Source organism: Argiope bruennichi, chromosome 3 (genome assembly GCF_947563725.1).
Source record: "Argiope bruennichi chromosome 3, qqArgBrue1.1, whole genome shotgun sequence".
Lineage (NCBI taxonomy): Eukaryota > Metazoa > Arthropoda > Arachnida > Araneae > Araneidae > Argiope > Argiope bruennichi.
In genome coordinates this window covers 137,959,093-137,986,645 of record NC_079153.1, presented here as the reverse complement: position 1 = coordinate 137,986,645, position 27,553 = coordinate 137,959,093, and the positions used below count along the sequence as shown (strand labels likewise).

At 31.6% G+C, this 27,553-nt stretch overlaps 1 protein-coding gene across 2 annotated transcripts in view; it reads left to right on the top strand.

The window, feature by feature from the left end:
• Window positions 1-4,325: 4,325 nt before the first annotated feature.
• LOC129962578 (long-chain-fatty-acid--CoA ligase 1-like) overlaps window positions 4,326-27,553 on the top strand; it is a 57,067-nt gene continuing 33,839 nt past the window's right edge. The window contains exons 1-5 of one of the 2 annotated variants that reach the window (XM_056076370.1): window positions 4,326-4,671; window positions 20,245-20,368; window positions 23,516-23,583; window positions 23,754-23,855; window positions 27,086-27,185. In XM_056076370.1, coding sequence (XP_055932345.1) covers window positions 4,528-4,671; window positions 20,245-20,368; window positions 23,516-23,583; window positions 23,754-23,855; window positions 27,086-27,185 — 538 coding nt within the window. In that variant the 5' untranslated portion in view covers window positions 4,326-4,527. The remainder of the gene's footprint in view (window positions 4,672-20,244; window positions 20,369-23,515; window positions 23,584-23,753; window positions 23,856-27,085; window positions 27,186-27,553) is intronic. The other variant, XM_056076368.1, reaches the window with a different exon arrangement.

Below are 27,553 nucleotides of genomic sequence, written 5' to 3'. Positions count from 1 at the left end.
CTGCCTTTTTTCATTTTGGACAGTTTTTGCTATTTATATTCAAATAAGACAGGAAAGGACGCCTGAATTACTTAAAGGAGTCCAAGTGTTCTTGTTTTCAGAAAAAATCGCTATTCTATTTTATTTTTTAATTTAAATATAAAAATTTTATATTCTTTCGGACGTGTCATTTCAATATAAAATTTTAAAGGAATAAAAAAAAAATTATGTATTTCTAGATGAAAGATGTCTTCTTTCCCCCTTTCTCTTTCCAGACGGTCAAGAGTGTGAATGATCTGCATTCTTCAAATAATTGCATTAAATAAGGATTCATGTGAAATAAGCAATATATTTGCAATTATTATCAGAATTGAATTATACATTGTCACAGATTAATTTTCTGATATTCGAATTCAATATTTATCGACATTACATTAGAATATTAAATACAACAGTAGCTTTCTGCAACATCATATTAGCTGCTAAAGAACACCAGCTCTGCTGTTGTACTCGGCATCTGACCGAGGTCCGTCCTAAAATAGCCCTAGTGTTGCTTTAAAACGGGACGGATGTTTGAGAGTTTAATATAACTAAACTCTCAAGCAACATTCGAAATCTGACTCTCTACTTGATGAGGTCTCCTCTTTGAAAACTTTAAAACAAAACTGCCGGACCAGAGTGGATTTTGATCTCTGTAAAATCTTATCCTCCTACACGATTCATTAGAACGAAAGAAACTAGAATCACTTGTTAGCATACGAATTGCTTACTATTCAGTTCTATTCATTCATTCAAGTGAAACAAGACACAAAATCCAGCTAGTTGACGCTAAGCTAATCGAAAAACATTATTTAACAAAACTCATCCTCTCCCAGCGATAAATTATCTCATAGAGAAAACTTTGAATGCACGTGATGAGTTTTTTCCTCCGAATCTGTTGCATTTTTATCTTTTTGAGAGAGAGAGTGCCGCAATCGTCAAAAAAATTCGAACTCGATATTTTGAAGATTCTCTATGTTTCAGATCTCCCCGAATTCGAAAAAGAAATTTTTGGCATTATGTCCGTCTGTCTATTTGTGGCAATGATAATACAAGAACATTTTGAGCTAGAAGGATGAAATGTGTTATAAGATTTGTTCTTTTCACCAAATTTGCAGATTTGTATCATTTTGAGCAAAATTTATTCATAAGTCTTCTGTCCTGCTGTTCGAATATAAGATAATCCGGTAATTACGAAACGAAAGGAGTTAGTTGGATAAAAATTCTGTACGCCGAATTAACACACACGCTTTGTATTTTCGGAGGCATCTAAGCTCGATAACTCTAAAACGCATTGATTTAAATATATCGAATTTGGCTTATGGATTTTTTGACTGCAATTGTCGTTCTGTGTCACATTTTGGCTTCAGTGTCCGTTTGGAAAAAAATCTCGTTTAAAATATACAATCGCCTGCATTCCGGGGAGAGCGCCTTCGCTGCTAGAGTTCATGCGCACACTGACCGAGGAGTGGATTCCTAACTGACTGTGGGCAGCGGTGATCCCGACTTCGGAACCGGAGGGTTTCAGATTCGAAACCCGATTCCACTGAAGAAGCGTCGTATAAGCCGGCCTGGTGCACGTTTACTCCATCGGGCCCAAACGTACCACCCCCGATGGCGTGGTGTAGAAGTTTGAAGAGGAGGTGCCGACTTGTCATCTGATTGCACTTCAAAATGACGAGGTCCATCCCAAAATAGCCCTAGTGTTGCTTTAAAAACGGACGTTAATATAACCAAATGAAACTAAAACCGATTGACTGAATTCGCACAAAATTTGATAGGATGTACAGTTTTGGTACAAACTACATGCTAGTTTTCCAATTTGTAAGCTACCCTTTAAGATAGACAAAATAATAATAATAACAATTCCCGTGGGAAATGACTCCCATCTCATGTCCCATGACTGAAATGAATAAAATGACTCTCATCCCTTCCCTTTCGTGAATCAATGACGTTTATCGAGATTAAATTCTTCAACGATAACAACGCAGTTTCTTCGTATGTTTCGTAAAGTGAAAAATACCCTTTAATAGTAGTTCAATTAGTTGATCTAGTTATCTGGTTTTCACGTAATTCTGGCCGATTATTTTACAAATATGTTGTAACTTCACAGAAGATATTTGATCAATAGCATGGAAAGGAAGGCAAAGCATTATGCTAACGACCAGTAGGGGCAGATTTTGACAGTTTAAGACTTTAGGCAGTGCATGTTATGATTTACTTTTAATTACTAGCATATTTAGTTTCGCATTTCAACTTATTTTTAACTCAGTTAAAATATAATAACTTGTTTTAGTTTGATTTTGATTTTCATTTATTTTTAAATAATTAAAAATAAATGAAGCAATAAAATTCCTCTAAGAGTTGAAATTATTAGTTAAGGATTTCCTTGCTTGCAAATAAAAACATTAAATTGTCATGATAAATAATAAAAAAATTATAGAAGAAATACAACATAAAAAAATACAGTGCAGAATCTGCCAAATGGAATTGGACACACGAAAAAAATAATGAATGACAATTCGTATTTGTTATAATTAATGTTTTTAATTAAGTAAAATTATGTTTTTAATTATGATTAAATAATTAATTATGTTTTAATGTTTTTAAAAATTTATTGAGTGCACACAATATAAAATCTTAATATTTTCTAATTCAATTCCTTTTTTTTTTGTTTTTGTTTTTTGCAAATTTATTTATTTGACAACCTGGTCTGCAGCACCCTCTCAGCTAGCGGCCTCAAAGCATTTGCTTAGTCTACATTCACTGCCCCCTCTCACTAAGCCTTTATAAAGAAAAGAAAACGTACCAGTATTTGATTATGAAATTCAATTAGTATAATAATTGATAAGAGAATCCATTTAAAAAATAACAACCCAGGGGTCAGGATTTTATTTCTTTACCCTTTGACCATAAACGCGTTTATGTTGATTAGAGGTTATAGAATAGTCGGGTTGTTAGACCATAGAAAGCGAGTGCTTTGATGACGTCAGACTGGGAGCATGCATGAGTTAAGTGACGGAATAAAAGAAACGTATTTTAGCAACCGAAAAGCTTTTTTTACATCAGATCTTTTGTTATTGCTCTTGTGGCAGCATTGTTCAAGAATCATGCATTATAAAAATTTGAAATATTTAAAAGAAACTTTTAATCAGACTCAGTGATCTAGCTTTCTGATATGGTTTTCGTACTAGAAATAATGAGACGAATACGCCAATACCCAAAAAACTAAAAGATTAAAAAATGTCTTTGCTGAAACAGTGGACGGAACGATTAAGAATAATTTTACTTGATATTTTTAAAATATGCATTATAAAAAATAATAGTGTTGCACTCAAATTAATAAAAAATGCAATATATTTTTAAGGACTTTAATAAAGCAAATTTATAATTTTAAATACAAATGAACCAAAATAGCTTATTTGATTTCATCGCACATTTCTCATCCATATGTATAATACAAATATAAATATAACTTTTTTGTGCACAGGTTTATATAAATTCAAAAATTTCGACCAATGCGATAATCAGTATTTGCACAATATATGAAAATGTGTGATGATGTATGTATAATTATTTGCACAATATATGATTGCAAAAAAAAAAAAATATATTATTTTTTATTTTAAACAGAATAATTTTTTGAAAATTTATATGTCTTTGATTAGGACAAGATTGCAGTCTTTTTTTTTTCTCTCTCTCTCTCTCTTTCTTTAACTGCTCTTTTTTAAATAATTGCCTTAATTTGAATTAACTGTCCCTCTGTTTAAACATACAAGCCGAATAAAAGTGTGTATGTAGTTTAATTATTAATTTTGCAGTTCCAGCATTCGAAAGAGAATCCGGAATGAGATCTTCCACCTAATCGTAACAAATTCTGCTATCTTAAGTCATTTCATCAAAATAGAGGGCACAGATTTGTTGGAACGATAAAAATTAGAAGCATGAGTTTTCGTTAATACTCACGTCAATACTCTCCTTTGACTAATTTAATGCTGGCACAAACTTTAGTTTTAATTTTTGTGTTTGCGTCATAATACCATGCACCCTTACTTTCCGCTTACGAGAATAATCGGTTTCACTGAAATGCCGAGTACAAATTCTAGCATTTGCGATGTTAGAGGTATCTTTCTGCATTTGAAAATCCGAATATCCTTGATAACATTTCCGCAGGGTGAAGGATGCAAGTCCAATATCCTTTCCTTCACTACCCTACCGACCTTGACCCTGAGTGAGTCGACCAACTGCGAGAAACATCAACACAGTGCAAAAAGGAAAACTGGTTTCCTTTCCTTTCCTTTTTTTTGCAGCCCTGCACATGATGCTCACTACAAAGACTCTTCTGCTATCACTCTGTACAAAGGGCAATTACACTGTTTTTATCTAATCTCTACTAATACTCTACGCTGGGCTCCACTCTAACAATTCGCGACACTGCAGAGAGCATTCACATCTCGCGCACGGTTCGAAGTGCGCTCCTAACTTCGTGTCTTCATCAGCTGAGAGAGAATGTCCGTTCAGCGCGCCTTGTTTCTCCAGAAGCGGGTGCTTGTGGTTGCGTACTCTCACTTCTTCAGAGGTTACTGCTTCTACGCGAAGCAGCCTTACAGACAGAAACCTGTGACACTGAGCCAGCAATCCGTGCTTTTACCGGTAAGATTTTCTTACATGTTGACGTAGAATTCAATGCACAAAATATTTCAATAATATGCTTTTTTAAAGGGAAAAAAATGAATGGACTGTTTTTTTTCAGTTGGAAAAAAATGTCACCACTCATTTTTCTGTTTATGATGTTAAATTTCATTAATTAGGTTTCAATACTTTTTAATTTGAGTTTATTCTGAGTTGAGTTTATAAAAAGTTTCTGAACATAAGCATATATGTATGTGTGTGTGTGTGTGTGTAATGATATTTAAACTCTAATTTCAGTTTGATTAATTTCCAAGATTTTATCTTAATTTAGCCCATAGTAAGTTCATTCTCTTATTTCTTGATCCAATTCCACTTTCTCTACTTAATTAATTTAAGAGAAACTTTATAAAATTGCTGAATCGGCTAAACGCCGACCGACACTTTCACACGCTCAGCGCGAAGGAGTAAAAAATGTCCAGTAAGCAAATTCTTTTTAAAAAGTCCCCTGTGTTTCCCTTACTTGTGATTGGCATGCATCAGAAATCTCCATCAGAATCTTTTTAATATATTAGCACTATGAAGAAATATTTTCCCTATCAAAATCTCGGGTTATATAAGAAGAGGGATAATTTATTTCTCACTTCTTCCTCGCTTCCACTTTTTGTGCCGCGCTGTGGCGGACGCGCAATGTAATTAATAATTATGTAAATAATTATGCTTTCCCGATGGATATTAAAATTAATTTAAAATGTAAAATGTCTCATCTATGTCTTCAAACCTGTCTTCTGATCATATATGCTGGTCACATTGCTATTTTTATGAGGAATAAAATTTCATCGAAATATCTGCATTAAGTAATTAATTACTTGAAAAGTAAACTTTAGAAGAAGAAACATATATATGATTTTTAACCCTTTTGCTCTCGGATGGTGACTCATTCACCATTCAAGATGGTGTATCATTTTGACGTTTTATTTATTTTTTTAATTTTAAGGGTTAAAAATATCTACAAAATGGTGTGAAGATGTGGAAAATAATTCGAGAAAACATAAATTAAAACAATTATATACGTTTATTTATTTTTCAGAGCAATGAGCAAGTACTTGTCTTAAATTAATGAATCTGCATATAATTATTCTTCCGAGTGCAAAGGGTTAAAAATTGTTTTTGCTCTTTTTAATTAAACAAAAAGGAGATTCCCGCCTGTATCATATCTTTATTACTTAATGCATTAACGGAATTTAACTGCTGTTTATAACTTTATTCCTTGTATATAAAGGAAGTAAAATAATGAAGGCCAACGTCCTGGCATAGGGGTAGCGCGACTTCCCCGTGATCTGGACGTCCTGGGTTCGAGTTCCGGTTCGGGCATGGTTGTTCTTCATGTGTTCTATCTGTGAGATATGTGAATGTGCCCCTCTGTAAAAAGGGGATGTGCAAGCGAATGTGATGCGTGAGTAGCGAAATCGTACTCTTGGCCCTAGTTAGCGCTACTAAAAACAAGAGACGTTCCCTTTCGGCTTAAAATCGTTGAATTCGAAATCAGCGGGGCTTGCCATCAGAAACAACAACAACAACAAAATAATAAAATCATTATATTGCATGAGACGTCTTATGATAATCAAGATTTTGAACTCTGACTTATATATAATTCAAGATGAAACTGCGATTATTAATTTTTTTATGCATTTAATTCGTAACAATCTTCTTTATATTAACATATGTTCTTAAATTTTTCTGCAATTAAGAAAATTTGGAGTGTTTAACAGATTTATACTAAACTGGATTAAACTCTTTTAAATTTCATATAAAAGTTAATAGATCAATTCAAATCATATACATTAAAATGCTGCTACTTCCTAGTAAATTATTTATTTTTGCAAAGTGAAGAAATTAACTGGCGATGGAAATTGGTAAAATCGGTTCATTAATTCAGGCTGAGAATTTCGTCTAAGTTTTAGTTTCCCATATCTCTCGAATATGTTGGTGGAGAAAAGATTGTTATCTTATTTAGGCAGAACTTTCATATGAAATGAAAATTGGTACATTCTTTATATTAGATATTTTATATAGTTCGTTTTTACTAGGAACTCTTTTAAGGTTCTTGCCAGAGAATGTATCCTAAAGTTGTGTTTTTCGATATTTTTCTAGAAAATAGATAATTGAAAGAAGGGGGACATTGGTGAAGTATCTACATATATGTCATCGATTTTCATTTGAAAAATGCATGAAATCGGTACAATGGTTGTGGTTTAAGGATTCGTTCTTTGATTTTGCTAATCATTTTTAATATATGGATAGTGGGCGAACATCTCGGAACTAGACGATTAATGTGTATGTAAATATAGGCTTTTATATAGTTACGTGTACCAGAAGTATAAAAAAATTGGATCAAAAGGGTTTGTAATAATAAAAATTCTTATATTGAAGCATCAAACAACCTCCTTAAAAATTTAATTAAAAATGAATTTCCTAGAAATTACTGTAATGTCAATTTTTTAATTAAACAAGGTATGGTTTGGGATTAATCCTTTGGCTTAAATAAAAATAGAACTTTCCTTGCATATTGGATCACTCAATAGATGGCGCTGGGAGCCTACATCTGTTTACATAATTTACCGCTAGTTTTTTAAAAACAGGAATCACAATCAATAGTTTAGAGTTTCCTTCACTGTTGATGGTATGTACTGGCCTTTTCGTTTTTAATTTTTAATTTTAGTGCTATTTTTTGTTTTTATTGTTTGTTTTTTTTTTGTTATTGTTTTTTTACTTTGTTGTGATTAATTTCTTCTTATTTGTTGTTTTATATTTCCTTTCTGTTAAAATGGTATATCTCTTGAGCATAATTTCAGGGGATTTTCGGGTCACGAGGAATCATTATTAGACAATGTCTGTATTTCCTCACAGAAAAAATCCCTTTCTTTGAATCCCTGCCTGAGGGTGACCCTTGAAAAAGTCTTCAGGCCGGATTCTTCTTTTTTTGTATTTTTTATAATTTTTTTGGTTTAATTTTTATTTGATTTTTTGTTTTTCCTTTTAACTTGATTCTAATACTTTTGTATATATATATATATATATATATATATATATAGAGAGAGAGAGAGAGAGAGAGAGAGAGAGAGAGAGAGAATTTTAGCTGTTGAAGAATTTCAATGGTTTTAAAATATTGTGAAGTTACTGATTTCAAAACTGAAATTACATTCGTTGATTAGCTCTGGTTTTTGAGATTATATTTATTCTCAACAATTCAATGACATATGCAGCCACTAATGTTTGCTGCTGATTCTAATGTTTATATTTTATTTCTATATTTATATACTAGCAGCCTCTGAAGACCATCCTGCTCGTCAGAATTAATGACAGCTAAAACTTTCAATATAATTCAATTTATATAACATAGTCGTAATGGCTTCCATCGTCTGCAAAATATTTTCAACCTTCAAATTTTGACAGTCATACAACTCAACAACTCATACTATTATGGAAGATGTACACCGTTCCATTCAGTGTTTTATGCATCCCGTTATTGTTACATCCCGCTACAAGTATTTTTATGAAAAGTATTGTCAAAACATATCTTTCAAAGGCTTTTTTAAAAGTGAAAAAAAATTACGGCAAATTAATAGTTATCACTGAAACGATGTTTTTATTTTTTTATTTTAAGATTATGTAAAAATAATTTTTGTAGTGCAATATTCTCGAAAGTTGTTATTGAAAAGCTCTCAAATTTTGCTTAATTTTTAATTCAAATTAAATTTTTAAAAAATCGCTTCGCTGTATGCCCTCTCCCCCCCCATCCTCCAAAATAGATGTATACCAAGTTCGGTAACTCTAGGCTCTAAGGTCTAACTTATAGAGTGCTAAAACGCACACACACAAACAAACAAACAAATTCACATTCATTATTATAAATAAAAGATAAGGATAAGAATTTAGCTTCTCAGTCTTAGATGTCTAATTCAAATGTAAAGTGGGGGGGAGACCATTAAAAAGAGCGTCCAAAAATTAAATTGGTCTTTCTGATCTCTATCATGAATTAAATTAAGTAATCTTATCTTTTGCTTTTAATTATTATCATTTTTAATTACATTTTTGTAGATTTGCAGTATTTCTTTGTGCTTTCCTTCAATGAGTAGATTGTTTTATATATTTTATTAAGCAATTTTTTTTAATTTAACGCCTATACGTTAGCTTAATATATATTTTTATTAGTAACAGTATCGTCATATCTTGCAAACAAGAAAATCTAAATTATATTTATTTTCATCGCAGAAGATACAAATAAAATCAGTTTTTTAAGAAACCCTCGCAACCAAAAATATATGTGGATCTATGCTTTATTAAATGTGAATTATTATACTGAACACTTGATTGGGAATAAGTGATTCATGCAACCCTTTGTATTCTAATTTTATTTCTGAAATCAGTGAGTTTTAAGTTGGCACTACACGGAAAGCCAGGCAGTGCGTCATATTATGAATATCATGCTAATGTGCTGAAAAAGTAATTAATATATTTAGGGACAAATCAAATTAAAATCCAATAATGAAAATGCTATGTAATAAAATTCTCTATGCGATGCATAAACTGTTTAATTTCATCAGTCGGGTGTTTTTCACTCATTCAGTATATGATTAAATGAATAAATTTATTTCTAGAAAATTTCTCAAGGCTTTCAGGAAACACGATCATGGCCTTAGAAAGTAGCCTGAGTTCTAAATTTTCGTGCATGTAGTGTGCATTATTGAATTTTGTGAGTTTATGTTATCTTTTTTTTTTTTTTTTTTTTTTTGCCACGTGAATTGTGTAAATATTTAACAGAGTTATGAAAAAAGGGTTAAATCAAACCGAAACGTGCTTCCACCCTTCCTCTCATCTTATCATTTTGATTGCGGGCACGTCCGGGTTCGGAAGTTCATTCGATTTTTTTTTTTTTTCACTATTGTTCCTCGGCATCTCTCTAGAGAGATAAGATAAAGCATTGTGTTTGTCAAACTATAGGAGTTTGTTAAAGGGTTTTCTGTGTTTATTCTAATAATGTTCAAAAATTCTGCTTTCACTTAACAAGATCTTTGCACCAAAACCATTTTTCCTTCCAATAAATTTATTTATGTCAGAAATCGGAATGAAATATATTTATCCTAATTCTATACTTATGTCTAAAAATGAAAGAAATAGGAATAGAATATAATTTTTTTTATTCCATTGCTATTTGATTTAATAAATAAAAAATACTCTACAGAGAAAATAATTTATAAACGCTATGTAGTGGGATTATTTTATATTTCTTTTGTAAATAAGTTAGAAATTAGAAAAAGGAAGTGTTGTTATCGTTAATATATTTCAATGTACAGGAAAAATTGGATCTGATCTACCAAACGGAAGAGGGTGATAGAAGAACCCATGTATATCATAAAACACTGGAGCATCTCAGCCGTATTTCTTACCAGTTTCAAGTCATTGGAGATAAAATGAATATGCTACAAATCGGAAAATCCTAATTAAAAACTACATAAATTATCTACACACAAAATATGCACATATTTTGGAAAAAGAAGAAGAAAAGTATCATACGAATACCTATAAATATTGTTCTAGATACAATCTGGTAAATTTACCAAAACCTTGTCCATTTTGAATGAGCCTGTAATAAAGCATGCCAGTGCTCTATTTCAAGAGAAAATCAGTCTTTTTTTTTCAGTGTATCGCTGAAATCAATGTTCACCACAAACGAAAGAAAACTTGAGAGATCCCACTGTTGCTTCTAATTTTAAAATTCTGTCCACGTGAAATCTGCTGTTTCAGGTTCAGAAAAGAAAATTTTATAACCAAATATGAAAAGTAGCATTTTTATTAAGTTATAATGGAAACGAAAGTCATGTGCCTTTTCTTACACCTTCCACGAAGGTATATGCAAAAACACAGATAAACTCATTTTGGTTCACATGTCTTAGTAAAGCACGTGTGCATTATGTAAGGTGTGTTGAACTTAAAACCGCTACTGAAATGAGTTGCCTCCTTATTTAATGTCTCTTAGCGAACCGCAATTGTGAACGAGAGCTCACTCTCATCGATCCGGCTGATGGGAATAACCGCCGAGAGTTGCTGTTACCGAATCGATTAGAGGTGGATACAATGTGAAAAAGATCTGAGACAGAGGTTGATGCAGTAATAGTAGCATACAGGCTTATAAACTGTTCGATAAAAATAGCATATCAGCCTGTTCAGCGGAAACAATTGACACGATTAGAAAAGCATTATAGTTGTTCCTCTCGGGGACATCCTTCTTTTATACCTGGAATCAGGATGTGCCCGCTGGAAGGCGAGAAAACATCTTCATATTCGAAAGAGTTCATATTAGTGAATGTTCGTACGTTCCTTTATCTACCACCCTTTCATTTTCTGACTTTTCGATAAATGTCTATTCAGACATATACTTGAAATTAAAAACTGTTTTTTTTCTTTAAATAGAATATTGAGTTGATTTATTGTAGACTTATTCGAAAACTGATGAAATGGATAAAGTTTCTTTAAGATCGACAGAATATAACTAGAAAAGTAATTGTGGTATTCAAAATTAAAGATTTTGGCGACAATTCGATTTTGTATTTCCCCAGGGTTTCGATACTTGTTGCCCGGCTTAAATTCATGTATTCTGATTAAAATGGTGCCAACTTATAGGATTTTCTCTGTTCTTTCAAAATATGTGCATATTTCACATGCAGTGCTGCCAAAAACTTTTTAAATTAGGAATTTTCTCTATTTATAATATATTCATTTTATCTATCATAACCTGCAAACAGAAAGGCATAGGACAGGGTTGCTACAATATTCTATAATTCATACAAGCTCTTTTACCATCCTCTTTCGCTTGATTATTAAATCTGACTCACCCTGCATATATATTAAAAATTCGACATCAAAATTTGGATAAATCGTCAAGTTTAAAATCTCTGAGTTAGGAGAAGAGAATTTTGGGCCAATGTTTATAAAAAACGAAACGTAGTAACGTAGATTAATGAAAATTTGTGTACTTTTTTGCATCTAAAATGTAGTTATTTTTTCAAATTTAGGACATGATGTATCATAAGATAGTTTATATGCCTGCTTGCTCTTGTATATGAACACGGTTTCTTGATATCGGAATGATTGGATAGATTTGTCTCATGGTATGGTTAGCAAACGTGTGTCAAAAATTTTGTTTAAAACATTCGATTGTTTATTGTCTGTCGTGTTTGTATTTATGCGTATGCATTATCACAAAAACACAATAAACTAATCAGTTGACTTATAAAATATGGAATTTGGACAGAAATTATTATTTTTTTAACTAAATATCTTAAATGGTACACCATTTGTCTGTTTATAGATGAATCCCAAAACTAAACTAGCAGGATAACAGTTATTTGGCATATGATCTTGAGATATATTTTAGACATCTGAAAATTTTCCGTCTTATTCATCAAGAGACACAAATTCCCTAACTACGAAGTAAAGCAGAAAGCGAAATGCATTATGTAAATAAATCTACGAGAATCTGAGAAGCTTATTTCTGAAGGTGTTTTTGCTTTTCTCTTGAATGCAAAATAATACTGTGGGCATCTCACACCTACGGCGGTATCTCATTTCTTACGTCTATGGACTTTGTATTTTCCAAATTGTGTGGACTGTTTCCGTTGCATTTGATTTGATCCTTTATTTATTCACCAAATTAATAATCATATGCTGCTTAGTTACAGTTTTATTTTTTAAGCAGAATAAATCAACACATTTGTAGACGGATAAAGTAAAAAAGTTGTGATGCGCTTTCAGATGGAAACAGCAGACAATCATTAATCTGGTATTTTTTCAACCATTCTTTCGGCTAGTATAAAATTCTAATTCTAATTTTATATCATGTGAAATGGAGACGAGCTAAGAAACGAGTCCTACTATGACATGATGTGCGGAAACACCTACTGTGCATTGCGTTTGTAGATCCTTCCTTGGCTGTCCTATATCACTTTTAACTACTGATTTAATATTTGAGGACTTTAATATTTGTTTTGTTTCAAGTATTGCAAATTTCGGTCACAAATGTTAAAATGCTAGAAAATGTGACCGGGGGCTCTTCACAGGCTCTTATTTTGTCATATCGCAAATATGATTATGCCGTTTACTTTGGATCGCAGCCCGTCGCGCAATTTTCTCTCTTGCTAACCTTTATTTTTCTTGTAGTGGGGTCATCTCCATGCTTCATGTCAACACTTAAATCAAAATCCAACACTAAAATATAACCGAAATAAATAGCCATTCTCTAACAAAAAAATGATGCATTTCTAAGTACAGAAGGAAAAAGGGTTGAAAGAAATTATTAGGAATTAACTCTTAAAGCCTTGAAGTGAGAATGTAATGAATCAGCATGAATATAATATAATAAAAATTGCAAACGTCATTTCATTGATCTTTACTTCAATTCGGAATAAAAAAAAAAGTGTAAATGGAATGGAAAATTTAATAACGCATCCAACAACAAATTTTTATCCATTCTAGTTTTATTCACATACAGATAAATCGGTCCTTTTACAATTTTCTTTTTTAAAAAAACTAATCGATTCTCTTGACACCCAAATCGAAGTTTGAATATGCTCTTCCGATAATGACGCAGATCAAAGGACCCGCGTTGCAGATTATATTATGCTATAAATTTAAAGGTTTTATTGAAAATCTTTATAATCAATAATTAAATAATTTTTCACTAGTTGAAACTATGAAAACAAATTCATCTGAAAATTTCTAAAATGCTTCATCTTTTTAATAAAATCTCTTCTTTTCAGCCAGATGCTGAAAAATTACACTTACAAGCAGGAAAGTAGATTTTCCAGTCTAGGCGTGCTTTAAATACTTCGTGACAATAATCTCAAATAGTTTTCCCTATTCTTCCTCTTATGAGGTTTATCGCCAATAAAGAACTGTAAGATTTCAGTTATTTTAGATAGGCTATGATGATTCATGTCACGTTGGCGACCTTCAACTATTGAATATAATTAACTTTCATGTGATTCTTGTTTCAATTGGCATATTATGCAGAAGTGGCTTGAATATTCAATTTTTGTGTATTAAAAATATAGTATTTTAAAGGAATATTGTATAGTTTTATAGATTTTTCTGTTCTTTTTTTTAACAGAAAAACGTAGAAAATTTTCTCTTGATGTTTTCCAGGAAACATTCTTTCCTTGTTTAGGCTAGTTAATTTTCGTGCAAATCGTAGTTGTTATTCTTTCGAAATATCGCATTGATAAAATTTATTTTCTTCTATGCATTCATATTTTAAACTTAACGCCATTTTTATTTCATGCCGTTATTTCTAAAGAACTATGTTTTGGAAATTATATTAAATGTTCTTTTTTTTTTACCTTGGTATCGTATTTCGGAACAATATATTTCTCTCATAATAATAAAGATGAATGTGTGTGTTATAGGCCGGACACTTTGACCTAGCTGTACCTAATTTGGACCGTATATACTTAGGAGATTAGAAATGTGCACTTCGGAGAGATTTTTCAAAATTTTAATTAATTAAATGATTTTTTCAGCTAACTTTTATTGTTTTTTCGCAATAACTTCTGAAAATGTTCTCATACGAAAATGATATTTACTTTATTTTAAAATCCAAAAGGATTATCTTTTTAATGATGCCAGCTTAATTGCTATAAATTTTTGTAATTTAGATTTAAATAACTTTTAAACATACTTTTTAGTATATTTCACATTAATATTTTCATTGGTGGGAATGAAATTGAAATCGTTTTCATTACTTCATAAAATATTTGATCGCATGTTTTTCTTCCATTAATGGAAGCTAAAGAAAAGATTCTGTTAAATATCTGTGTATAAAAAAAGCCCCCCAAAAAAGCATACCAATACGCATAAAATTGAAGTTACCATACCGTTTTATTTTGAAGATAGATGAACCGGACATATTAGATACCTCATGTCATAGAACTGGTTTTCATTAAAAAGTCTTCTATACACAATGAACAAAACATATGTAAGACTTTTAAAAGAATAAATCTTTAATATCTGTCGATTTAAACAGATCATGGATATGAAGTTTTATTTAAGAGATGTAATTGAAATTAAATATAACCAATATATACAGCGAACCAACTGGTAACCAAAGGCCTACGACTAGCAGCAGGATAAAGCTCAAAATCGTGGTATGACAAGCAACGTATGAAGGTTACGAATGAAAAAATAATCCTGAAATCAGATGAAATTTGAATGGGAAAATACCAAATTCAATTGCAAGTGCTTTCTTATAAGCATTGCTGAGAATTTCACTGTTAGAGTCACGATCGAGATAAAAGTGAAAGGTTTATCAGTAATCTATACTTATATAAAGCTCAATGTGTGTGTGTGTGTGTGTGTGTGTGTGTGTGTGTGTGTGTGTGTGTGTGTGTGTGTGTGTGTGTGTGTGTGTGTGTGTGTGTGTGTGTGTGTGTGTGTGTGTGTGTGTGTGTGTGTGTTGGCGCTCTACAGGCCAGACCGTTTGACCTACAGCTACCAAATTTGGTACATGTATACCTTGGAGGTCAGGAACGTGCACCTGGGGTCCCTTTTTCGAATTTTTAATTATAATTTTAATTATTAATTAAAAACTAACTTTCCCGCCAAAAAAATCTTAATTTTACCCACCGCCAAATGAATAAGACTTCAGTTTTTTTTTTTTTTTTTTTTTTTTTCCCACGCTAATGAGACTAAGCTTAAGATTTTTCGGCCGATTATTTCAAACGATTCTGTTTATTTTCTTAATGTTTGTAACAATGTTTAAAATTAAACATTGTTACTTAATCGATCTTTCAGATTCATTCTGAAGTACTTTTGAATTAAAATAAAACATAATAAAGGAAATTAAAAATTTCTAATCTGCATAGCGTTACCCCAACTGGCGTAGAAAAATTCACGCATGCGCATTGTGTTCTGGTTGTTGACAACTATTATCAACGGTTGCGGAATGGATTTAAATTATTTTTAGGTTAGTTGCATGGTTTTGTAATTAAATTATATTTATGTTAGTTATATATTTTTTGTATATGCTTATAGTTTTAAGTACATCGTTTTTTTAGTAGTTTTTATTAACATGTTTTCAACCGATTATTTTAAACGATTCGTTTTATTTTCTTAGTGTTTGATGCATTTAAAATTAAACATTGTTAATTAATCGATCTGGTCATGATGAATCTGAGAAAAGTTTGTTGACAAATTCTTGAAACATTACATAAATTAAGAAAGATATTCTTTAATGCCCATAAAGTTTAAACGTTCAGTGACTCTGTTTTCATTAATCATATTACAAAAAAATACTTTGTTTCAGTAAAAAATATTATTATATTAATTGCGGATTAATCCCTTCCACTTTAATTTAAAGTATAAATTCTACGGGAGCTAACAGAAACTTAGTGAGATACATATTACGTTATGAGTGAAGGCCTTTATAATATTATGAGGGAATTATATGACTATCAAAATTTGAAGATTTAAAATATTTTGATGAAGAAGCTATTAAAGTAGGAATTTCATAAAATATTTAATTATTAAAATTTTAACGAACATTAAGATTGGCGAACCGGCTGGTCTCCAAAGGTGGCTAGTATAAAATAAACTAAATTCTGAATTCTGTGAGTGGCTTAGCACATATTCCCGGACTCACCTTAAAAAAATTAATTTCACAAGGTCTTAGGAATTTAATTTTAGCCAAGAGGTAATCCTATTCTAAATAGAAATCGAACAATGCTAAAATCTATTTTTTCCTTCAGAAAATCGAAAGTAGAATCGATTATCGTGAATCATAGCATTCGCATGAAAAATGGAGAAATGGAGTCGTCAAATTGAAATGGATAATATTTTGTAAGAAAATAAATTATCTACTGAAAATAATAAGAAGCAAAATTTCAGAAGGTGTATTTCTCGCCTGAATCCGTAATAATAATTAGGATTTGAAAGCTGTTTGATAATTTATAAAAATACAATATTTGCCGTAAGTATTTTTTAAATCTTTTTTTTTAATTATTGTTGGTTAAATGAACAAAATCATTTTATTAATAACTGAACTGCTTATATGCGAAGTTGAATCTTGTAATGATTAAATATAAGTTCCCTGTATATCTGAAAATAACAGTGATAAAAATTCTTTACATGAACTCAATAGCATGATGGAAGCAAATTCAGTTAGTTTATCAGGACAAAAAGATTAAAGTTTGTGCACAATCCATATTCCATATTCAACGCAAAATAATTTGGTATTTTAAAAGTATCTACGAAAGAATAGTTGAACACCTGTTACGGATTTAGATCCTGATTCATCCTTTGAAAAAATTAAAACTTCTGTTCTCCAGTGGCGGGTTTCCATCTGAACAGTTGTCTAGGACCATTGGCTTGGAAGGGGTCACAAGCAAGTCGATTAAAAAAAATTTAATTTCCTAGTTGTCGAAGTTATTTAACTGTAAAAAACGGAAATTATGTGAATGATAAGTACAATATTAACGCTTTATAAAGTGTCATTGGTCGGGTTCATTCCATTCACTTGGTTATTAATAAAACGGATTGCCTGCTTCAATAATATTGTGTACAAACGAGGATTCCAGGCAGTCTGTAGTCATGATCTACAGGAATAAAAATGTAAACGTTCAAAATCGGTAATCTTCTTCACCGATTGCTCTGAAATTTTGACACAAGGTTGCATTCGAATATATACGGATTATTACATAGAAGTGTAAAAAATACCTCTTTTTTACTGTTTTTGATGATAAACAGATAGTGCCGTTTTAAACGTTGTCATCTATCGGAGTTAAAAGCAACAAACGCTATACTGATTACTTTGCGACTGCATTTCAATGTTTTATAATTGCATTCTTAAATTTAATTTTCATGAACTTCGATTTATTTTCATTTTTATTTAATTATTTCGTGTGACATTTTGTTGGACTTGAGCTATGCATTTTATCAATGCGCTCATTTTGTGCACTCAGCAGAATGGTAAAAGGAAGGATTGTAGCAATCCATGCCCATATACAAATCTGGCTCTGAAACTAAATCGTTTCAAACGATGCGCTGAAATACCCGATGTCGACGTCGATAAGGATTTGCATGAAGTCGAGACGAGAATAGGATACGTGTATTTTGCGGTACACTGAATATAGTTTCACCTTGCAAGATAGGCGAGAAATGCTCTAAGAATCTCTTAAGCACCAGTCGCAGGAAACTATGGGTATCTTTTGCACAGAAGATGGTGATGAATTAGCAATCATGGAAATGCGGAAACGGTTATATTGAAGTAGATAATTGGTGGATTGATCCATATTCGCTTTTATAACGATACAAACGAGGAAAGCGAGTTGGCGGACAATCCAGCATATTATATAGAAATCATAGAAATTAAAACAGGCAGATTGTACCCTGGGCATCCCAGTCAAGATGAATGATTCATTCTTCGCATGCTGTTAATAAATGTGCCCGATCCAGCATCTTTCCAGTAATTAGGAATTGTAAACAGCATTACAATGCCAGTTTCCACAGTTCATATCTAGTTCTGAATTTATTGAAAACCACCGACATTGAGAAACTGGCATTGTATGCATTAATGACATGTGCACGACACGTCACATCCAAATCAAATGTGTGCATTATCTGCAATCATATTGACCACCTGCTCTCCCTCACCTCCTACAGATTTATGAGGAATAATTTAAATATCATATGATTAAAGATATTCTCTGTCCAATACGCAAGGAAAATTCAAGTATGAACATGGATTTCTCGGCGAAAATCTACGACGAAGCGGTGGTAATGATTCAAGATTTGCGCTTAAAAATCACAGATAAAGTTCTCAATTAAATGAGAGTCCTATAACCGAATCAAGTTGCTACTGCTTCGTTCGATGTAAAAAATGTCTCATAAACAAAATTATAATACAGATGATCTTTTGTCATATGTGCATTCAAATATTCCTTAGCAAAAAGTACATTGCTATGTCAGCAAAAAATGCATTTAAGATAAAATAATACAAATTGTAAATAAAAGTGCAGATAAAACATTAGATGTGCCCGGAGAAATTGGTAAAACACTCCTAATTAGATAGATTCTGGCAGAAGTTTCATTCCAAAAGGATGTAGTCTTTGCTTCCGAAACATCTGCGACGTTGCTATCAGAATGTCAGAAAGACTGCAAGTTGGAAAAATTATTCATTCCACTGCAAAGTATTTCAGAAATCCAAATTTGTTGTTTGAAATGAATATACAATGACATACAAAAAATCGCGCGAATCTCATCATCGATGATGGCAAGATTAGTGTAGAAACATCAGACCCTTTAGGAATGCTTGCAAAACCTTTTAGTTAAACATTACCTGCAATTCCTCGATTGACATCAGTGATCGAAATAAATGTTTACCTGAAATACTCTACTTTGTGGCGAAACGTAAAGACAATGTGCCACTACAAATATGCATGTCGAACTGTAAAACGATCGATCAGGTGAGATATTCTTTTACCAATTGTTTGAAATCGGAAACAGATAGGTTGGACAGAACTGATTGATCTGACCTCATTGTCTCATAACTTCTGCAGTCAAAAATTCTTCTGAGGTGAAAAAATAATTGATAAAAAAAGTATTGCCAATAATGAGATCAATTTTTAAAAAATCTGGACTGTCTGAATGAATGAACTACTCTTGCTGTAAATTACAAAGGCATCTATGAATAATATTATTAAGTCGAACGTTCTAAGTGATTTAGTAAGGTACAAGTCCGATTACAATACTTTGTGGAAGAAAATTATTCAAAGAATTTTTTTGAATTCTTTCGATCTGCCAAGGATTCCATCGAACAGGCAGCATTTGAAGATCGAAATGTCATTTTATCATATTACTAAATATCAACCAGGCAAATCTTTGCATTATCGCGCAGATAGCCATAAAAAAATTAATAACACTGTCATAGAAGTAAAAATCTTGATAAGATCTTTCAAAAGTGAAGATGTCTTCAATCTTCGCATTCCTATAATTCCAATAGATGTGTGCCATTTCAATTTAAGAGATTCCAATTCTCGTTTCGATTGAATTTTGCAATCACCATCGACAAAGCTCAGAGCCAATCTTTAGAATTGTGCGTTTAAATGACACGGGTTGTTTCTCACATGAGCAATTATATATTGCGTGTTTTAGAGTCCGCAAACCAGACAATATCTATTTCCGCACAAACAATGGAGCAAGAAAAATTACTGTATGCCCAGAAACATTGTAAAATTAAGCATATTCGAAAGGTGAGTTTTCTCTCTTCCTCTTTTCCCTTTAATCAGATTGAACCACCAACTCTTGCCCGGATATATTTAACATATAATAAAAATGCATATTCACAAAGGTAATAAAATAAAAACATATTAACCTAAAAATGAATCATTAACTTATTAAAAATGTACTGAAATGTGAAACTAAATTGGCTACTTATTAAAAGGGGGCTTCATAATTTACATTGCCTATTGCCTCAAGATACCAAAATTAGTCCCTGATGATCTCGGAAACATATATTTTTAACTTATTTGATTTTTTTCCCCTAAGGGTCTGGAACGCATCCGGTCTTCAGTGCTTTTGGAAGACCCCAACAAATTGGTGGCAGAAATTCCCGGATCACCGGAAGTCCATACTGTCTACGATTGCCTGCGCCATGGAGAAAAGGTTTCCAGTAAGTCTTCTTGTGTACTTGGGATTTCTTTTTCTTTCCTTATAATCTTGAATTATTTTCATTCTAGGTACATTTTACGATCGTGCTATTCCTTTCAAAGTCAAATCTGTCACTTCTCGTCGTAAATTCAAATTGAAATGAAATAAAATAACCTACTTAAATTTTAAGAATTTTAAAATGTGAAAAATTATAAAATCGCAGCATTATATTTTGTAATAGGAAACTTGATTTCAACATAAAAACATGGTTAATTATAATTTTGAAGTAAATAATAAGAATAACTTCTAGAGAAAAAAATTGTTTCATTTAGATTTTCTTTTTATCTTAGGATGTATCATTTTTAAAATTGGTACACACAAGAATTAAATAGCTTATCACAAGAAATAAAACTTTCTTTCAGCATGGTCAATACTATTTCTTACGTCTAAAAAAGTGTCAGAGAAGACATTAGCTACATGGGAACTAAAATTCAGTAAAACGCTTCTCCTGAAATAGATGACCGAATGTTATATTACATTCGTCACTTTCGTTCAGGGCTGAATAGATTGGTGCCATATTTTGGAAATCTATTTCACTCGCTCGTCATTAAACGAGTTGTGGGCGTTTATTCAGAAATCTGCCCTAGTTTCTCGGCATACTATTAAAATTAGGATTTTAAAAAAAATTAATTCCTTTGAATATAATTTCAAAGTATGATTTTCATTTCGCAGTATACGTTTTGCATTTCTTTCTATATTATTTTCCTTGTTTTCATTTCATTTAATGCAACTTCAATCGCAAACCATTTTGGCGTAATTGTATCACCGTCTATATATAACTGTCTGTTCTAGTTAAATTTATTTTTCCCAGAATGGCAATTAAGAAATATAGACATTGAAAAGTTAAGATTAAAGACCAAAACGAAGAAATGCTTTACTTGGAACTTTGTCGCACACTCCTCTAAAAAAGCGTTGTCACCCTCCCCATGATATAAAAATTGTTGACTATTTTAATAATGATATCACATTCCAGTTTTCATTTATCTAAATCATTGCGCTTCCGAATTATGGCGTTTACATGCACGATAATGTACAGACCGACAAACGATCAACACTTTGATGGATTTACTTGATACATATCTATGATTTTGATGCTAAAAATTTTAGAGTGTCTGCATTTTGTAGTTATCGTGTTCACTTTCTGATTGATGATAAGAGAGGAAAAGGAATTCTTTTTGTCCAAATTTCCTAGAAATCTATAAATTTGGTGTAGAGACAGCACACTAAATTCCGTCCTTTTAACTTAAGGAATTTTTGAGTTATTGTACTCAAAATGATGACAGAACGACAAGCAGATAAATGTTTGTCGAACTCGGGAGGTAATTCGTAAAAAAGTCAAGTTCGGTGGAGTTTTTTTATTTATTTATTTTTATTATTTATTAATTAATTAATTATTATTTTACGATTACAATATTTTCTCTTAGTATGCGAGAAAGCAATAAAAGTGGAATAAAATACTTTTAAAGATAAAGCTTAAACGAATGATCCATTTGTTGTATTATTATATGTTTCACGTCAGTTTTTTTAAATTAGTTATTGAATAAAATGCTATTTTTTAGATCATTGTTTTTAAAAATTTTCATTGCATTCTATTCTACTATATTTTTCTACAGCCCTCTTAAGAAACATTTTTCTTAAAATGGACATAATTTTTAGCTTAGTATTCTAAGTGCAATTGTAATATATACATTTTTTTTTTTGCTCCAAAGTTTCGAAAAAAAAAAAGAATAAATTCTAATGAGTAGGCATACGAGCAAAAGAAAATGAACAGGATTAAAGCTACTGAAATAGTTCGAGTATGAATGTTGATTACAAAATCTGAAATTTGCTCCTTTTCCAAGGAATCGCCAACAGCAAGACAAGCAGAGAAATATTCATTGAGCTGAAACGTAACTCAGATTCCTAAGCCTGCGTGGATAGTGCAACAAAGAAAATTCTTACCGAGTTATTCAGGTGTCAGTTTAAATTGCTTGTTGTGGAAAAAGTAAATTGTCCACCAGAGCAATGCTGAGTGCTATTACTCTCCCTTGACTTAACATATAAAAAAAATTATACTGAAATGATCTCGAAATATTCACACTGTGAGGAATCTCTTAACTCTATAAACTTGCATTGACAAGGACTTATCTCTTGTGTATATTAACCTTATATATATTTATTGAACCATTTTACCTTTTAATTAAATATTATTTGATATGACCTCTGTGTAAGCATTTCATTTTCACCTGGTATTAAATACTTTATTTTAAAAATATGTAGAAAAAGATACTTCATTTTCCCGTCATTTTTTGGATTTTTCTAACAACTATTATGCAAGCAACAATTATTTCCAATGAATGCTTTCCATATTGATAGTTTAACTGCCATGAAACCTAAAATTTGATCGAACCAGATGGTCTTGAAAAACGGTTTGTAAAACATAATTCTTTGCGTCACTCAAAGGACTTTTCAAACTGGAAGTTCAGTACCCAGAAGTTACTCATTGGGCCAAAATTAGAGTGAGCACTTGGCATAATGATTTCTTATCAGCGAAGGTTGATAAGAGTTTCATAAAAATGAGAAAATGAAATAAATAGATGTGCAAGGAAGTCTCAAACATATGAACTCTTTTTTTTTTCTTTTTAATAGCGTTCAGGTAAGTTTTTTTTTCTTTCAGCGACTTTATTCGGAAATATATTTCCATATCTCCTATGTTCGATATGCAATTTTGAAGCCAGTTATTCCAATAAATTAAAAAGAGCCATGAAATAGTGCGTGCAACAAGCTTTAAGAATAATGTAATAAACTTTCTACCAGCTAAAAGAATACAGTAATTTTAGGATTAAATTAAACTAACTTTGAATTGTATATATAGAAATATTTGTATTCAGTGATTTACTACACTGGAATGCTATTACACAAAAGTCAATAAGGAGTATGATGGTTTGCAGTAACTTCTTCAAAATTCAAATATCATTTATTCTAATAACATGGCTTTTCAAATACCTTCCGAAAATTCTGGAACTTGTGCTAAAATTGAAAGCTTTTCTTTCTTTCTTTTAACAGGAAACTGCCAGCATCTATTTTGTAATCTTTGTTTCATAATATCAATTTTTAAATCTATTTGTAGACAACGGACCTTGCGTCGGCTCCAAGAACCCTGCCAGCGGTGAATATGAATGGTTGAGTTATTCAGAGGTAAGAAAATTGCATCAACAGATATTAAGTCCTTCTTATTTCAGTTAGACCATTTAATTTTCGTTTAAAATGAGTCTGCGAGTTGAATTTGTTATCGAAGGGGGAAAATAAAGCAAGCAGTAATTTTCTGTCTTTCGTAAGATTAAGCTTTCTTTCAATTTATTTTACAGGTAATTTCAAGAACTCAAGCGATAGGATCTGGATTGATACACCTGGGTTTAAAACCTCAAAATGACAGTTTCGTCGGAATATTTGCTGTTAACCAACAAGAAGTATGTATGAGTCATCTTAACAATGACGTATTTTATTTCACTTTATGCACTACGATTCCCAGCAAATCTCTTAGCTGGATAATGATATCAGTCGATTCCGTTTCATTCCAGAATCGTATGTCGGATATTTAATTTTCTAACTCGAGCTCGGAAGTCATGTAAACAACGTTATTTTACACACTCCCAAATTTTCGAAACGATGAGTATCAACGTTTCCACCCAGGTACCTTGTAATTTGTTATTCGCTCAAACTAAATTCAGTATTTGCAGTAGAGGCAAGACACGATGTTGTGAAGCATTCGTTCTTTGAAAAAAGAAAATTTAGAACAATGATACTCACCAAATGAATGGAAATTATGTTTTTGTATGACAGAACACAGTTCCGTACTTCAATAAGAATAGAAACGTTCCATCACAGACAGTGACAGCAAGCAGCGACTGAAAAATTTATTCGTAAGAAAATAAAGCTAGCTGATTAAATTTTTACACTTTTTCAAATTTTTTTTTTAAATTAATTTACCTTGTCGGCATTCCAACAGTAGTAATTAAGATATCTGCCTGGTTTCGGAGGCACATTTTTAAAAACGCCTCCGATTATCAATTTTAGTAGATTTTCTTCATGATTATGACTTAAAACAATGAATAACATTAATTAGAAATTTTTTAAATAATTTAATTAATTAAATTGAGATATTTTAGGTAAAATTTAATGAAATTCGAGCAAAACGCAAAACACTCTACACTAAATTCAAATTCCCCAATTTAAATTATTTTTCCACACAACATAGTTATTTTACTTATAAAGGCAATAAACTAAAAGCTAAGAAAAATATAAAAATGAAAAAAAGTTATGGGTCTTCGAGCATTTTTATGGTAAAAATACTGTAAAAATCATAGGTACTACTGTCAATAAAGTGCTAAAAATCAAAAACTATTAATATTAGGCCTAAATCCTTAATTCATTGCCTTCATAACACTTATGGGAATATATATACGAAATTTCAAGAAAATATATCCCTAAGTTTTTGTGAAACTATGTTTTGCGTAGTAAAATTTTACCAAAAAAACACATTCTTTGAAAAAAGGCATTTAAAGTTTTTTTAGTATACATCTAAAATAATATTTCATTTTAAACACTTAAAATTCACCACATTTGTAGCAAATGCCTTCCTTATACTCTGTTTTATTAATTTTTTTTTCTTTCTAACAGCACGTTTTAAATTTTCTGGACAATTTTGTCACAGGCAAATAATGTCTTTTTGCAGCAACCATTCGCTCGTTGTCGAAGCTACTGTATTGTGTTAGCCTGTGATGACTTGTAATAATATCCAATTCATTAAAAATTTCTATTATGCCAGTAAAACACCAACATTGAATAACAATACAGCTATATTAGTCCCTAAACGCAAATTTTCAACTCAAAAAACGTATTTTTCGGAATAATTGTCCAAATAGACTGTTCAAACTTTCATTGACATTTTGTGTTTTCCCATGAAGGCATTTTTTCAGAAGATTTTGATAACATAATTTAATATGTGTAGGCTTAATAATATTCATAATATTTTTTTGGGAATCCTATACTTGAGCCTTTATATTTCTACCTTCTGAAAGTGCACGTTGGTATTTGCACCAAGAATCCTTTCCCTTTGGGCGTTGTCGATGCATTGGCTTTTTATTACTGGAACAGGCATGAGCAAATGCAGCAGGTGTTGCACTTTGAATCTGCAATAAATTACCAACATTGGATCTTATTGCAACGCCATAATAGTTTTGTCATTTATTTATGACATTGCCTGTAAACTTTCCTTTACCCCCGAGACCTTTGGATTTTTTTAAAGTTCTCAATTGAGTAACCACTCGCTTTTGAACATGCCCTAAACATTCACATTTCACAACCTGACTTCCGGTTATTTTTGTACTACTTCCGTTTTCGCTTTCGTTAATGTTGATTTAAAGAAACATCTATATCTTCTGATATAATAATTGTAGAAGCAAAACAAACACAGATTTGGAAACGTAAATAATTGATTTTTCAAAGGAAACAATAAAAAAAATTTGTGATTTTTAGTCAAAAACTGACTTGGCAACCCAGACAGATACCTTATTAATTTACCTTGCTGGTACTTCAACAATGATGAACAACGATTCATACTTGCGTCATTGTTCGATCGCTCGCATAAAGTTTATCGTACTCATTTCTCGCTTAAAGTTAATACGAGTTCCATTGACAATTGTTTTGAAATAGCTCTGTATTCAAAGTATATATTTGAAGAATGTTTTGGGTTACCCTATGTATTTAAGGAATGCAAGATGATTTAGCAAAAATGAGGATAAATTATGGGAACAGCTGTTGGCATCGGAATCATACAATATTCGAAAATGTTTCTTTTACAGGTTAGAGCAGATAGAAGTAAGCAGCAATCGTTATTGTAGCAAAGCATTTTAATCACGAGATATGCTTTAGTAAAAAGTAAAGATGCTTTAGAATTTCGGACTGCATGATAAGAAATTGTATAAGTATTTTAAAACATTCCTGCTGTATCTTGGTCTTCTCCGGCACTTTTAAAAGTACTGGCGATATGACAGCGGTTCCGTATACGTTTGCTTTCACATGACTCCAGTTGAAAATTCAAGTAGGCCCGGCTATGTCGCAAACCAATCCATCGAACTACCGTGCCCGATCCAAAGTGACGTTCCAAGAGTGGCTGAGATTCATAACACTGAAATCACATCGAAGGGCGCAGTGTATTCAAAGAAATATGTTCTTTAACAAGTTCTGTCTAGACTTTCTTTGATCTTCGAATGATCAAATATAAATGAATGTCTCCTTTTTTATCCTTTTATTCAAATAAGGTAACATGAAGTAAAATCTTAGGACATGGTCTCCAGCTTTGTCGACCCAAACGTTTGTAAAGAAGCGAATTTTCACACGTGCAATTCAGCGCCCTTACAGTTTTTGTGCTGCTTAGAGGGCGCATTTCCGACCTTGCAGCACTATGAAATTCTGAATTGTCTTGGAGCCCTCTACCCATAATGTAAGTTTGTCTCATTGGTTCTGAATCACCCTGTATAAAGATATAGATATGCACTCGTCTTTTTTGATTTTCAAAAAAATAATGAAACTTTAAAATGTATATATTTTAATTTTTTGAATATCTTCATGTTAATTAAAATATAAAACATATATATTAATATTTCATATGATTTGAATATAAATATCGTCCTTTCAGTTCTTGCTCACCCTGTATGGCTGCTCTGCTTATTCCATGGTCGTCGTGCCTCTCTACCTCACTCTGGGGCTTCAGTCGGTGCTGTACATCATAAACCAAGGTGAAAAATATACTATATCATTACGAATTCATTCTATGTTCTTTACCAGTTGCGTCATGCACGAGTGAGGCATCTCGGGAAATGAGCAGAACACATCTTAATAGATTATGCTTTTGTGAATGACAGTCATTTCATATTTAATCGGTTGAAAGGGTTGACAAAGCTTTCTGAAAACAGCATTCATCATAAGCAATTCTTTGTAGTAGTATTTGAAAAAAAAAGCAAATCAAAATAAGATATCTTTGGAAGAATTTCAAACAAATCTTTGGCTAAGGTAATGATTAAGAACCGGAGAGTTCGAGGAGCTTTTTGAAATATAGTATACACATGGACAAGTTGATAAAAGCAAAATGGAAGGAAATTTAAGA